Source organism: Amphiura filiformis, chromosome 14 (genome assembly GCF_039555335.1).
Source record: "Amphiura filiformis chromosome 14, Afil_fr2py, whole genome shotgun sequence".
Taxonomy (NCBI): Eukaryota; Metazoa; Echinodermata; class Ophiuroidea; order Amphilepidida; family Amphiuridae; genus Amphiura; species Amphiura filiformis.
Window position 1 is genome coordinate 56,872,370 of NC_092641.1, and position 16,647 is coordinate 56,889,016.

The following is a 16,647-nucleotide window of genomic DNA, read 5'->3' on the forward strand; positions in this document are numbered from 1 at the left end:
AAATCGTTGGACCCTGTTGAAAACAAAATTCGGGGGGGGGGTGAGCCTATCCAACATTAAGTGTATAAGTGTAGAGTCCAAGTGTTGATTATATTGGACTCTTCAACTGTACAAAGTGTAGGAAGCAATATTCTGAAAACATAATAATGATGATACACAAGTTGTATGTACCTGATGGACTCTGAGCCATGTTGCTCAAATACGAATCACATTGTACCGCTGGATTACTACCATCTTACTGGCAAGTTACAGCACAGCTTGGAGCAACACTCAAAACAACACCTCCCTACCCACATCAAACATAAAAACCCTACTATGATGATACCTACCTGAGTTGTAGATGCACCTGTCTGACTCTGAGCGACGTTGTTCAAATACCAATCAAGTCGTAGTGCTGGGTTGCTGACAGCTGACTGGCAGGAGAGAGTCACAGCACGGCCAGGGGAAACAGGTGCACTTGGACACCCATTAATCACAGCATTGGTTGTTGGACAGACTATGATAGCGAACAAAAAATAATAACAATATTTATTGAAAGTGTTTACATTTGCTGTAGGGATTCTTTTTCTTATTGAATTGCAAAAAGTTTTCATCTACAAGGATTTAAAACTCTTTTAGGCAGTTTACATTATAGCATGTCACAGGCTTGTGCTCCCTCTCATGCTGGGATAAATATATAGTTCAATAATGGGACATACAGTGATATTGAGCCTTAACATTATATATTGTACAAAACTTATGTTTTACAGATTCACTGCATAGATATTCTAAAACTAAAATGTGAAATTATAAGGAAAATCATTTATGTTACTCATTATTTGTAAACCAATAATACAACTGTGTTTTTGCATGGGAGACAATATATAGTTGTCAGTTTGCTTAAAAAGTCTAAATTCTCTATCTCCAAGAATTATGCAAATGAGCTATTCCGGTTAAAATCCATACACCTGTATGGCAGACAACCTTAATCTTCCACACAGGGTGTACATTTCAAATGGAATCACCCATAACCTCAATGGAAATTCACACTCCCTGTATGGAAGATTAAGGCCATGTCTAAAGGTGGTACAAAACCCCCTGATAAATGTTGTGACTAATTTTGCATTTTTCTCAAAAAAATAACTACACACTGGTAACAAAAGTTATGTATATTATAGGAGCAAGGAATCCAATTACTTCACTGAAATGTCAGTGATTCAAGACAAGTGGTTCATATTCCAGTGTAGTAACTAGATTCCTTGCCCCTATAATAAACATATCTTTTGTTACAAGTGTGTTATTATTTTTTTGGGAAAAATGTAAAAACAGTCACAAATTTATCAAGAGGTGTAGTACATGTACCACCTTAAGTGGGATAGCCCATTATGAATAAGAAGCTTACAGTTGACAGACAGCTCAATTTCTCCAGACGTTGATTCGTCATAGTCACAATCAAAGTTGTCAAAGTCCTGCTCCAGAGTACAGGTGATTTCCTTTCCATTGTGCTCACGGGACGCGACAAAGCTATACGAAACAAATCATAGAAATAACCGTAAATGCTTTTCCTAATTTGTACGATAACTTATTATTATAGGCAGGGGGTGCCCAACCTTTTTTTGATTTATGGGCCATGAACAATATAGCATGTCTTGGCTACATGGGATAAACTGGGTTGGGACTAGGAACAGGTCCATGGTGTGTGTCTGACTGAAGATCTATGGGCCATATGAACATGGAGCAAGATCATGGTGTGTACTTGGTGCAAGTTCATGGTGTGTGTCTGATTAAAGATCTGTGGGCCATACAAACAATATAGCATGTCCACATGGGATAAATAAACTGGGTTGGGACTAGGAGCAAGTTCATGGTGTGTGAATGATAAAAGATCTGTGGGCCATACATGTATGAACAAGAAGCAATTTCATGGTACATATGTGACCATCCAGAGCGAAGTAAACCACACAGACGCGCTGAAAAGAAGCTAAAGATCGTATAATTCACGATTATTTTACGAGGAAATGTCAGTTAATCATTGTCACTAAATATTTTCTAATGATGGAAAACATATATATTGTTGATAGAACGTTAGGTTACATTTTTGATAAATTCAGTAAAAGTTATATCAAGCGCGGTTGGAGAGATTAAGAACAGAAATAATTAACTCAAGCAAGTAATCACTATTATGAAGTTGACACTTATTCATGAATGGCCTAAATGTACATAAATATGACATGTTTAATTTAATATCTGTAAATAATTCTTATGTTTTTGATGGAGACCTTGTACTTCCACTTATTTTGTGATGGTTATTATCTTTTAAATGTTTAAACTTTTTATGTACTGTAATGTTGATGTGGACGCACCATCGGGTAGATGAGTGCCACTGTTGTAAAAGTGAAGATTCCAAATAAATCTATCTATCTATCTAAGTCTTACAAAAACTTCGATGATTTCTCTGTTAATATCATCAATAAAACGACAGAATAAAACGACAAAGTTTAGCCGCTACCTGAAAAATACTGAATTCAACTTGTAAGCTTGCATACACACAAAGGTTCCAGGCATGACGAATTTTACGCGCTCTCGCGTAATGCGTAGTCTCGCTCGCGTTCGCGTGTACTCTACAGTAAAAGTGTGGATTCATCACGGATTAACAACGCTCCTGTACAAAGGTATAGGAGGAGTTGTTGAAAAAAATATCACCCATAGAGTACTGTGAATGTATTAATAGCTCTCAATATCTAAACAGCTCTTGTTTATAAATATTTTGTATACATTTGCTATGGAGCATGCAGATATACTGCAATGCATGATGGGATACTCCCTTGAACTGCTGTGGTTACCTCATTGGCTGTGCATTCTTTACCTGTAATCACTGAACTGCTCCAGTCTAAAGTTAGGAAGTTGCTGTAATTGAGTTGGGGTCTGTGCTTCATCTCTTGGTAGTGAGCTACCATCTGAATCCTCCCATTGAAATACACCTGCAGGATAGTGTTCTGTAGCAAGGCATCGCAGCTGAACAGTCTGGCCTTCGTTGACAACGTTTGTACCGGATAGCTCAAGTGGACTGTTTGGTTTGCCTTGATAATTGAATAGAAATCAAGTGTATGTGTTGGAATCTTCTGCTTTGTACTGTACAATTATGAATTTTATATAGAGTGCCCATTTGGATTAAATAATGACATTTGGGCAAATCTACATTTTTGATCTCCATAATCTAGTCAATTCAATATGAGACATGATTAAGGGGAATGAGTCACATGTCGACCCTGGTCGAAAATGAGTTTTACATATTTTTTTTTATACAGGACATTTAGAGCTTTCAGAAAATGAAAACCCTATATGTTGATACAACTTTTCTTTAAAAAGTTTCGTCAATTTATCAACAGCTGTAAACAATATAAAACAAAATAATTTTAATGCTTTCTTTGCCAATATCTCAAAATCAATATTAGCAACATCTGACTCATTTCCCTTGATTGTGTCACATATGTGACCTGCTCCCACAAAACCAGACATAAGTCACTAATTTTGAAAATTTGTAGGTCTTCAGCTTTCATTTGATACCAAAATTATGTTTCTGGGACATGTGGTCCTCATTCTACAGTCTTTCAACGGGAAGGGGGAAGCGACACATAAAGAAAAGGCAAATGCAAGAAAAATGGCTTTAAAGTTGTAACATGACATATTAATGCCTTGGTTTGGCTCAGAAAATGCTAGATTTGAGTGCTTTAATTGTAAAAAGAATATTTTGTTTTCAATATTAGGTTAAAGTAAACATATTAAGGAATCAAAAAATAATAAAAACTGAAAAACAAAATCTGCAAGGTTTTTTTACCCCTTTCCCAACTTTGACTTGCCGTATCTCGAAATGGCTGAGTGCGCCTAATGGCGGGTTTCGTCAGAGCAGGTCACATATAATGATTGCTGATGTGATGGGCAACAACTTGTGAGGATTATGGTGCAATGATTGTTTTATATGCATTAAATAATTTCCAAGATGACATCAGCCTACAGATATCATGCATTATAATATTAGGACTCAGAAGGAATGTCCATCTATAGTTAGATAATATTGGGCTCTTCCAGTTGTAATGCATACACCCTTTGTGATAGACATGAACTTAATGGTGGGGGTGTAGCTTTCAATTAAGAGTCACCTATGCAGGTTACCCCATTTGAAATTCACACTGTACTCTGATCAGCTCGTATTAGGCTGGACTCGTAACATTGTGGATTGGTATAGAATAGTGAACAGAGAACTTGCGCACCACCTATGCGAACTGCGCTTTGCGTATTGCTTGACCGAAGCACGCTTTTGTGAATTTAAGCAGGCATAAATTGCGACTTTATTGACGCGCAGAGTAACAAAAATTGAATAATTCTCGTCTATTGCGAGCTGATCATAGTATACCTGTGTGGAAGATTAAGATCATGTCTTCCATAGGAACTGGACTATAATAGCCCATTAGCATAACCATAACCAAACTTACTGAATACAATAAGATCCGCGCATCGTCGAATAGGTGATCCAATATCAGATGAACTTAACTCGCAGCAGAGTTCCCGGGAGTGAAGTCCACGATAAACAGGGTCAAACGTGATTGTGCTATAACTATCGACCAAACCTTGGCTTGGTCCTAAGTTAAGTTGGCTGTCCACTGAGTAAGAGTTGATGAAGTCGCCAGACAGGACTTGATCATCCAGCTTCCATATGAAATCTACTGCTGGTCTGGAGATGTGGTAAACATACAATAAATGGAAACACTTTGAAATCTTAAATAACTTAACATGGAATCAATTATAAATTAGGGGGTTTGGCAAATTCATAACCCTTAAGTGGCATATTTTCTAATTTCCTGCAGACGTGAAAGATGAAGGTCGGCCGCCATCAATAATATTTTGGGACATTGATAGGTTTTGATAACACTTTTCAATCACGACACTAAAAAATTCTCTGAGCCCCCCGTTAAAAAAATATGACCACCCCTAAAAATCGCCCAAAATCACCTAAAATATGTTTTAAAAAGCAGTTTTTCATCGCATTTCAAGGAAATATTGTAAGAAACTCCATAATTCAACAGGTCCCAAACAAATTGGCATTAAAAAACATATATTGGTGAATCTCCTCACAAATTTGCAGAAGCCAGCAATTTCATTAAGGTGGATTTTTCATAAACTCAATATAGCCATATTTTCAAAATGTCGAAAATGAGAAAAAATGCAAATTTTACCTAATTTCTAACTTAATTATTGGCGTTATTCAGGCTGAGTTTGATATGACCTTTTTAGATAAACATTTCCCATCCTTTGACTATAGGAAAATGCTTTTTCTATTGTGGGATCTTTTTCCAATTTATTATGAGGGGTCTTTAAAATATTGCATTTTGCATTAGTTCGTAAATCAACAAAATCAAAATGAGCATATTAATATTGTCTAATACTATGTACAATCTGTATTAATCAGAAAGAAAATATTATATAACATCAGTATGTAGATTATTAATAACAACTGAGTGCAAGGTTTTACCTAGAAGTGACTTTTTAATGTCCAAATATCCCATTTTTGGCTGTATTTGGTCAATAATTTACATTCATATATATGCCTACATACATGGCGCTACCTAACGGCGCGCTTGATTGTTTGAGACTAAACAACGGCGATATGGCCCAGCGTTTAGGACCGGCTGATCTGCGTAGGGATTTCAGCTGGAGAAATAATGGTATATGATGAAGAAATAGTATAGTATCACAAAATGTTCTGGTATAAGCGTGGTTTTCATGAATGAATCCTAAATTAAATTTGATGATGCGTGAGAATTTGTTAGATTTTACTACATCCACTTGGTCCCATTACCATTTGGTACAATAACCATTTGGTCCTATTTACCATTTAGACCAAAACCCAATAGTCTAGGGACCGTTCACAAACACTTGTGGGGGGGGGGGCTGATGCAAATCGCGAACATTTTTCGGGGCCACCCCTTTACAGACCTCAAAGGTCCCTCCCCTTTTTGACATGAAAATTATGGGTCAACCCCATAGAAACCTATTTCGTTTTAAAGTTTGGAGTGACAGATAACTCATACTGGCCCATGTCCCATGCCTGTGGCATCCCCGGTGATGCATGATGAGCCTATACCGGTTATATTATTTTTATACCTTGTAAAGACCAGAAAAGAAGAACAAATAGCCCGGCAAAATGTCACTTTCAATACATGCAGGCCGCATATGTCTTCTTCTTAATTTTTTGGGTACACTATATTTGATGAAAGTATGTTTATACACGTGCCCGTCTCATTTACATATATTTACAGCCCGTAACCAGTTGTAGACGATTTTTTTGTTGATGAATTGGCAAATACACGACATAGTATTAGATTAACTGGTTATTAGACCATACGGTTATTAGACCAAACGGTTATTAAATCAAAGGTAATTAGGCCAGATTGTTAATAATACTAGAATTTACGCAGTTCATAATTAAGGTGGCCCCCACCCAAAGGTGTGTAAACAACAAATAATATGCAATATGTTAATAAGCTCATTAATATCAATAAAATATATGCAAATAACATGACACAAAACTATCCAGCACATCAGGCCACCATATACTACATGTATCACAAGACCAAGTTAGAAGATGATCGGTTGTTGCGTTTAAGCTGTAGAGTGGATTGATTGTACATTGCAAGTGTATTTCAAATGTGATAAATGCCAATTGCTGACGAAGTTTAGGAAATATCACCTCAAACCCCTATACATTTGATTTTGATAATAACAGATCAATTTTGCATAAAGTCCGAAATTCCAGCCCAGTCCTCGAATTTTGCGAGAAAATATTCCATACTAAATGTCAAGTCTGTAGATAAAATGGGTATTAGACCAAATGGTATTAGACCAAATGGCAATAGATCTGACACCTGATAAAGTCCCCGAATGCATGAGTCTCACGCTCAATGAGATATTGTAAACGTACATCATTACATGTACATATTCACATTCAATTTTAGACAATGCTTGAAGTACCTGTACATGTTATTTGATAGATAACTCATATTATCAAATTCGCCTTTGAAAAGAAATGAAAATTCCATTGCATTGGTAGTAGATATTATATGAAGTATGGCGTGGTGTTTGTTTTGTTTTGTTATAAATGTGTTTTTTGCCTGATCTAACAGTTAACTAAATATTAGTCAATTTTATTTTAAATATGATTTATTACCTAAACAGTGTAAAGTTGGTTGCAAATTCCACTTTCGAAAATATGTTTAAAGACACAAAAACCATGAAAAAAACAAATTCCATTAAAAAAAACACATACTGTTATTAGAAACATATTTCTAAAATCAGCAATCAAAATAAATATCATATCAAACTAGGAAACCCGAGTTTCATATAATTAGTTAGAAAGGGAGATTCATATGCAAATTCCATGAAAATTAACAAATTCCACTATAATAAAAGAGCAAAATCCACATGAAAATAGTTATCAAACTTAAATCAATAATAACCTTGGTTGAGAATTGAAGCCGTATTGTGAATGTAAAATAATTAGTATGTTTATACATTGGAAAACGTTAATTGAGTCTACAAAAAAAAGCAAAAAAGCGGAAAATCCGCCAAAATCAACAAACTCCCCTGCAGTATAGGAAAAAAAGTCCCACGCTAATTTAAACATATTTCAGAAGTACAACATGTTGGTTATATTATCCAAAGGTTTGATCCAATGTTAGCCTGAATATAGCAGAAAATGTGATTTGAAAATGCTCTTTTTTAGCTACTTTCAAAATTATGAAAAATCCTGTTTTTGCCCAAATTCCACGATGATATTACGTAATTATATCAAAAGAAATAAATTTTTCTGAATAGGTCATCTTATAAAACATAGTTCAATTCCAATATGTTCAACTTTCTGTCAGACCCAGGTTATTTCAAAGGACATTTTCATGATGTCAAATGTTGTTCATTTTTAAGCTGTATCAATTCTGAGGCAGGTCAAAAGAGGGCCAATTTTAGGGGGTCATGGAATTTCCCCAGGGGGTCACCTGATTTTTTACTATCATAGTTGTGAACCATCTGACCTAGCTAGACTACATACCAAATATCATTGGATTTGGCTGACCTTCATCTTTCAGCTTTGTGTACAGGCCGCATGGTGCTTAGAAAATATTCCACTTAAATCTTTGTTCTATATTATATCAGGAAAAGGACAATAATGATGACGATGATTGACTCATAAATTTTCTTGAGGGGCTGTTGAGGGGCAATGTCATGTCATTGCATGGAAAGAGTAGTTTCTGCATGACCATCATGGGGCTAACTGGTGAGAAGTTAATGCTCTGCGTGCTAGCCATAGCCTTCAACATAAAAAATCCTAGTTTTGAGATATTTTCTCAAAATATTAAGAGCTATCTAAAGAACCACTGAACCAATACTAGGCTTGGTCATACTCATTTTCTTGCATTTTTCATGCTGATTCCAAATATGGTAATGAAAAATTAAAATTCTGAAATTTTTGAAATTTTGAAAAAATTTTTATTTGTCGTCTGCAGTCGACACCCGCATGGAGAGAGTTAAGAACCTCCGTTTCAGCTCAACACCTCTGAATGCATGAGGGTCAGTGATGTCATGACCATCATAAATACAACATGATGAAAATGATATTGACTTCTAAGTCCTTCTTGAGGGGCTGTTGTTGGTGTAGCAAAGTGGGCCGAGTATTTATAGTTATGATTTACTTCATCTGTCATATCAAGCCACTCAATTTCATGATATAATTTTTTTGCAGTAATGCTATGTTATTCCAGGTATTCCAGTAAGGCCTAAAAAAATTGATTGCTTGGAGTAATATGAAAAAAAAAAATTAGGTTAGGTCGGTCAGCAATTTTTTATTCTTATTCTTCTTCTTTTTTTTTTAAATTTAAATTTGTTGTTAATTTTTGTATATTTTTTCGCAAAAAATAAGAAAAAAAGTCTAGGGTCAGGCCTATTTTTAGGGTCGGTCAGGTTACGCCAATCACACAATTTCTTTTAGGCCTAAGGAAATGTAAATAACATGATCCAAAAAAACTTGAGAAATCCAGATGATTAAGAATGTGTAGTCTGGTTTATGACCATCCAGCACAACTGAGCCCTGAAGTCGCCAATCATCATTTTTGAGATATTGAACCAAAATATTCTGCTTGAAATTAGCTTTAAAATGATGTATATCATGTCTATAGTACTTGACATTTAAGTAGTGAAAAATTGGTAAAACAGTCAATAAATCCTTTGTTTCCTATTGTTTATTGTTAAGTTCAATGGAGCATATCTCAATAGTGGCGGCATCCGGGCTCAGTTGTGCTGGATGGTCACATATAGCAATGACTTACAAGGCGAAAAGTTTCCATGATGAATCTTCAATAATGCCCCAAATAATTATTTCAAAATAGTAATTAATTGCTTCATTAAAACCTTGGATCCACAGTTTTCCGTAACGGTGCCTTGATTTATCTTCCCGGTGGGTTTAACAGACAACTGCGGCATGCTCCGATTGTTAAGGTATCCGTAAGGAATATTCACTTTGTGATTATTGTATATAGCCTATTATTTCAAGATATGTCTTCCAACTCAACTATTTTATTAGTGTTGACACAATATAGGAGTCCCGTTGGCGCAGACAAATATATCACAATTACCATGATTATTGGTCCATGTGCGCTTTGTTTTGAAATAATCGGGTGATAGCTAAGGCAGTGTCACTGTACTTGGCAAGACCAACTCTGCATTAATATTGCTAATAAATGTGTGTTCATCTGCTCAGTGGTATAGCCTAAACTTTGGAATAATATTAGAATACCTATCGCACCATAACACGTAACCTGACCCTAACTCTTAACCCTACACCAACGGTGTGGTGGGTATTTTAGAATACTAGCAGTCATCCATATTTCGCAGTTGGTTAATGGTACTGATATTTTAAGCATGTAAATGTTTTATTTAATGTGATTAGTGGTGTGAGGGGAGATTGTCATTTAGAAATAAAACTTTAATAGACATTTTCTAACACAAATATTGATGACATATACTAAGTTTCACAGTAACTATGCATGTACAATGCTGAATAGCTGATCACCTAGGATTTTTTACAAATTTGTTGTACTGTACGACCCCATACGGTTTGACAATTGTCATCAAAGTTTGTCCCCGCTTGACACTTACCTTGCCCCTCTCCTTTGAAAAAGTTCTGGATTAATTTGGGTTATGTTTAGGGTAAGTGTTTGGTGTGTCTCAATTACTGTAGGTATTCTATAATTATTCCAATATCTTATTAAGGGATGGGGTATGAGCGTTTGGACAGTATTTATTGTGGGACATTAGAGCACATCAGACATATCGAATTGCATTCTGAATACGAAGAATGTCCTTCTGATATCAAATAATTTAGATTTTTTGAATTCGTAATGTAATACACAATTTATGGCAAATCATTAAAATTGATATTTTTGATATTTAACAGTACTCGAAGTAAACTTTATAAATCTGATGATTTATACTTAGCGTATATGTAGGTGGGATGAAAAGCCGACGATCAATTGAAAATTTTGACCTTTTCAGTATTGAAGATATGGATTTTTTTCCCAAAACACCAAAAAATTAGGTCTTTTTGGGAAAAAAATCCATATCTTCAATATGAAAGGTTAAAATTTTCAATTGATCGTCGGCTTTTCCTCCTAGCTACATACACTTTAAGAATATATCATTAGATTTATAAAAAATTACTTTGAGGACTGTTATATATCAAAATTTTAAAATACCAAATTTTTATAATTTGTCATAAAATTTGTATTATATCATGATTTTCAAAAATGAAATTATTTGATATCAGAAAGACATGCTTCGTATTGAGAATGCAATTCAATACGTCTGAGGTGCTCTCATGTTCCATAAAAATACTGTCAAAACGCTCATTCCAGATCCCTTAAATTAATCCAAAATAACTCACTTTGTTCCAAGGGTGTAGCATGTTAACTGGTTGGCGCCACACTCTCCCTCGATCTCTCTCTTACGCCTATCTACCCACGGATTACTGATAGCCTCAATGATATCATCTGCAGGGGAAAAGTTTGGTGGTGCAAATCGGTCTGATTCTGCACCGGTAAATTCCTACGAGATAAAAATCAACAACAGATTTCATTGCATAATATCATGTGACACCATCTGATCCAATCACAATTGACCTTTTCGGTGAGTCCAATAAGCCTTTGCGAGTACACCTGAGATGCATTGCATGTTTGCAATGTAATAAAGAAAATGCCCCCCCCCCCCCGCCCATAAAATGTGACACGATCTGGTCCGTGGAGGCCAAAGGCGGCAAATTTTAAACTGAGATATAAGGTAAAAATATGGAGTAAAAAACAAGAAAATACATAAGTAAATAGACATAAAAAAACTTCATAACTTTAGAACCAAGTATGCTAGACCCTTGGTGTTTTCAGTAAATGTTAGCCTATTGTATGATTTAATGTAATAATTACAGTATATCAATTTTCAAAAATGCCTCCTTTGGCCCCCATGGACCAGATCGTGTCACAAAAATTAAATAGTCAGAAATTTTGTTTTTGTTTGATGGGAGACAGATATCCAAACTTGGCAGTTTCTTGTCAGAGAAAGAGTGGCCTAATGGTTAAGGTAGGTCCCAGGCTGAATTCCCAGCGATGGAAATTTGTTGGGATATTGAAATTTACTGGGATATTGACTGGGGGCAAAAAAGTACGAAATTAATTGGCAACATCTGGGGATTAAATTTAGACTCTGCTCTCACCCAGAGGGGGAATGTTAAGATGTCAGTCCCGTGTACAGAGAGCCATACCTGTACAAGTCTCTCGCAGTCAGTTTTGACAAGAGTAGGGGGTCAACCCCCAACTGTAAAACTCTGAAACTTTCTAGCAATTCCAAGCATTGACCCACCCAGTCCTGGGGAAAAACTCAGGAAATTGGAATAGTGTTAACAAAAGAAACTCTGCAAAACCCTGTAAAGTTCTGTATATCTCTTGGATCAGATACCCTCCAGCAATTTTTTCCGGATCAAGTTTTTCCTGATAAAGCATTATCAAACTAATAATCACATTCCACTTGTCCTTGACAATATGTGCTGATCAGGCCTAAACAAAAATTGCATTGCTATTTTTGACTGACCCTAAAATCTAGAAAATAGGGTCACATTTTTTTTTCATATTTGCATTTTCATATTTGATATACACAAAAATGTTGTGAAAATGTTTTGCTTGTTTGCAATTCATACTGCACAACTCTGTTTGAATTGTATGCGTCAAAAAGAGAAGAAGAAAAAAAAAGAAAAGGAGTAAACCAACATACCTAGTCAAAGTTACAGAGAGGATTTTGTAAAGAGATTAGACCCCAAGAATACAAACTCTAGCTATGGTAAATCCACCATTTCAATTTGTCCTCATAGAGGGCAAAAAGTGTAGCTCGAGCATTTATAGACTAGGCCGAAATAGAAAATTGCCATCTTTAAGCTTAAGTGTTACAATCTTTGTGCATGCAGCACATAACATGCGTTTTTGTTACATGCACAATCATAATGCAAAAAATCAAAGTCAGCCTGGCGCATAGCGATATAATCCGAAAGTACATGTCCTTCGTGAGCGACACACACAAATGTGGTGGAGTCGGTACTCTTTACTTCTACCTCACTGAGATTTCTGAATATACCAAATTGCCCAATTAAGACCCAAAAACAATAAAGGTCAAAATGGCCAGCATAAGAGAAGACATAATACCCTTCCCAGAATGCTTTGCAACATGGCGCATCACCTCACTGCATCAAATGACACTCCTATGCACACTGCATTGCACAGGTTCCCTTTGTTTTCATGTTGAGAATAGATTGATATAAAATTGGATTGATTGAGCCCATATTTATTGGTCGAGCTATGAGTTTTAAAATATTCAAAGTATTTTAAAACTCATAGCGAGACCATTAAATATTGGGCGTAAAGCATCCAATTTTATAATTATTGTTTTGGATCCAATATTTTCACATACTTGGATTCATCAAAACATAATAATGGCTAAACATGAGTCGATAGTCAAGAAATAACAATGTTTTGCAAGATCTGGATGTGCTTTGTTCATTAAGGTATTTTTGTCACCATCGACCCATGTTGAACTACATAGCAATTAAAAAATTGAAATGGAAGAAATGCATTGTGGGACGTGTACAATATCTTCTCTGGGCCAGCATGGTCAAACTATAATCAATAAACCAACCTGGTCTGCCACCAAGATAACCTCAGCATCATCTTCATCTCCGCCGATGTCCTCAAACGTGGCCTGATTGCCAGTGCCCATGGCAGTGTTAGCATTCACAGGAGGTTGGTCTGAAATATTCAATGTTGGAGGTTAATTAAGAAGAGTTATGTGTTTGTGTGTGGGGTGTGGACTCAATCATGGCCTGATTGCCAGTGCCCATGGCGGTGTTAGCATTCACAGGAGGTTGGTCTGAAATATTCAATGTTGGAGGTTAATTAATAGTCATGTGTTTGTGTGTGTGGGGGGGGGGTGTGGACTCTAACATGGACTGATTGCCAGTGCCCATGAAGGTGTTAGCATTCACAGGAGGTTGGTCTGAAATATTCAATGTTGGAGGTTAATTAATAAGAGTTATGTGTTTGTGTGCGGGGGTACGGTTGTGGACTCAAACGTGGCCTGATCGCCAGTGCCCATGAAGGTGTTAGCATGCACAGGAGGTTGGTCTGAAATATTCAATGTTGGAGGTTAATTAATAAGAGTTATGTGTTTGTGTGCGGGGGTACGGGTGTGGACTCAAACAAGGCCTGATTGCCAGTGCCCATGGCGGTATTAGCATTCACAGGAGGTTGGTCTGAAATATTGAATGTTGGCGGTTAATTAATAAGAGTTATGTGTTGGGGTGTGCGGGTGTGGACTCAAACAAGGCCTGATTGCCAGTGCCCATGGCGGTATTAGCATTCACAGGAGGTTGGTCTGAAATATTGAATGTTGGCGGTTAATTAATAAGAGTTATGTGTTGGGGTGTGCGGTGTGGACTCAAACAAGGCCTGATTGCCAGTGCCCATGGCGGTATTAGCATTCACAGGAGGTTGGTCTGAAATATTGAATGTTGGCGGTTAATTAATAAGAGTTATGTGTTGGGGTGTGCGGGTGTACGGGTGTGGACTCAAACAAGGCCTGATTGCCAGTGCCCATGGCGGTATTAGCATTCACAGGAGGTTGGTCTGAAATATTGAATGTTGGCGGTTAATTAATAAGAGTTATGTGTTGGGCTGTGTGGGTGTGGACTCAAACAAGGCCTGATTGCCAGTGCCCATGGCGGTATTAGCATTCACAGGAGGTTGGTCTGAAATATTGAATGTTGGCGGTTAATTAAGAAGAGTTATGTGTTTGTGGGGGTGGGGGTGTGGACTCAATCATCGCCTGATTGCCAGTGTCCATGAATTGGAAGGTCTGAGACCCCGGGGGGGGGAGGCTCAAATAGGAAGCAAACAACAACCTAGGAAATCTGGCATTATAAAATCTTATAAATTTGCAACAAAGTTTTGCTAGGGATTTCAGCATTGGCTTATTCCATAAAATGTAACACTCCCTATGGAAATATATGATCTTAAATTTCAAATGGAGTCACCCATTCAAGGAACCCCACTTGGAATTCACACTCCCTCTGTGGTAGATGAAGGTCATGTCTTCCATAGGAGGTGTATGGATTTCAAATGTAATAGGTCATTGCTTCCTTTGGGCTGATAATTGACCTTTTCGGTAAATCCCATAAGCCTTTGCGAGTACACCCGAGATGTCGTAATTTGACGTCAGTACGAGTCAAGCCGATGCACACATAATTACTGCCCATTGCAAGTCGGCCTGACATCATATGACGATATCTCAGGTGTACTCGCAAAGGCTTATGGGATTTACCGAAAAGGTCAATTGTGATTGGATCAGATGGTGTCACATGATATTATAGCGAGGAGCATAACAGGAAAAATGCTTCTTACCAAAAGCTGTCAATGTGACACTTATACTGGCTTCAGACGGTGCGCAACTAGATTCGTCACCATTGTTGGCACATTCGCAGATCAAAGTAGCACCATCTATGTCATATTCTCCACCCAAACTTAACGTCACATCCTTACGATATTCCCATGCACCGTCACTAAGGGGTTCAACATATTTCAGCTCCTACATATTAAAAAATAAATAGAAAAAGAAAATTTGACATTTCTGGAATAATAAGCATACATCATTACATCATGATTTAAGTTTCAAACTTTTGATCTAAACACAAGAAAGTTATTCCGTTTTGACATAGGTTTAAGGGTAGACGAGGTATTGTTGGTCGAAGCAACCTAAAAATAGATTTTCATTATCTAGATCAATATATTATTGAAAATTAACACCTTGATGTTTTGCAAAAGTTCATTCTACAAATCGTATAGTCTGCAAACTAGCTTAATTTATTGTTATTAATTAGTTATGTACGTTTTACAAAAGTGTTGTTGTTTCAGCGCTCTTCACAACGTAACTCAAGAACCGCAGCACCTATAAAAGTATATCTGTGATATTTTAATTCTTCTACACGCACGCTATGAATTAAGCAATGCAATTTTGCCAAAGCTCACTACCATTCGTAAGATGCTGTGAACTACCAAATCACAACAGTTTAAAATAATTAATAACCTTAATATAGACATTCATTAGCTGATCATTGGAAAAAAACACAAGGAGCTAAATTATGTTCTCAACTAGAATTACATGTACACGGTTTGTAATTAAGGTGGCCCCACACAAGGTGTGTAAAAGGTTTGTTAATAAAAAATAATATGCAAATAAGCTCATTAAAATTCATAAATATGCAAATAACATACCAAAAACTATACAGCACATTAGGCTACTATATACTATCACAATATCAAGTTAGAAATTGGGTTTAAGCTGCAGAGTGGATTACTGAAAATGTAGGCAATATATGCAAATAAGCTCATTGATATTCATAAATATGCAAATAACATGACACAAAACTATACAGCACATCAGGCTACCATATCCTATCCCCATACCAAGTTTGATATAAAATTGGATGGATTGAGTGTGATACCTGAATTTATTCAAATATCACCTGAGACGAAATCAAGCGAATATTTGAAAACTCTAGCGAGAAAGATAAATTTATGTATCATGCGAAAGTATCCGTCCAATTTTATCATTAAAAAATGTAATTACATTGTTCAAAAAAGTGTGATTTGTTTTGTCAAAAATGTGATTTTTGGTCAAAAATGTGATTTTTGGTCAAAAAAGATAATTTTTTGTCAAAAATGTGATTTTTGGTCAAAAATGTGTTTTTTGGTCAAAAATGTGGTCATGTTATGTCACAATTCATGAAAAAAAAAATAAAAAATTCATACTAAAAGTCATACATGGCGACTTTTGTACATAAAGTATACGAACTATGCACTCTATGAAGAGACTACAGATATAAAAAAAAAAAAAACCTGTAGCTCCAGCCGACCGATACTGTGACCGGTTATTGTATTTAAGCTGCAGAGTGATTTTTGGTAAAAAATGTGATTTTTGGTCAAAATTTTTAAAAAGTCAAATTTTTAACCATATTTTTCTATGCGATTTTCACAT

At 36.2% G+C, this 16,647-nt stretch overlaps 1 protein-coding gene across 1 annotated transcript in view; it reads right to left on the reverse strand.

Moving 5' to 3' along the window:
• LOC140169519 (uncharacterized) overlaps positions 1 to 16,647 on the reverse strand; it is a 60,078-nt gene that overhangs the window by 19,452 nt on the left and 23,979 nt on the right. The window contains exons 10-16 of the mRNA XM_072192780.1: positions 15,015 to 15,198; positions 13,255 to 13,364; positions 10,967 to 11,127; positions 4,473 to 4,711; positions 2,846 to 3,059; positions 1,382 to 1,503; positions 330 to 496 (exon numbers count right to left, since the gene is read on the reverse strand). Coding sequence (XP_072048881.1) covers positions 330 to 496; positions 1,382 to 1,503; positions 2,846 to 3,059; positions 4,473 to 4,711; positions 10,967 to 11,127; positions 13,255 to 13,364; positions 15,015 to 15,198 — 1,197 coding nt within the window. The remainder of the gene's footprint in view (positions 1 to 329; positions 497 to 1,381; positions 1,504 to 2,845; positions 3,060 to 4,472; positions 4,712 to 10,966; positions 11,128 to 13,254; positions 13,365 to 15,014; positions 15,199 to 16,647) is intronic.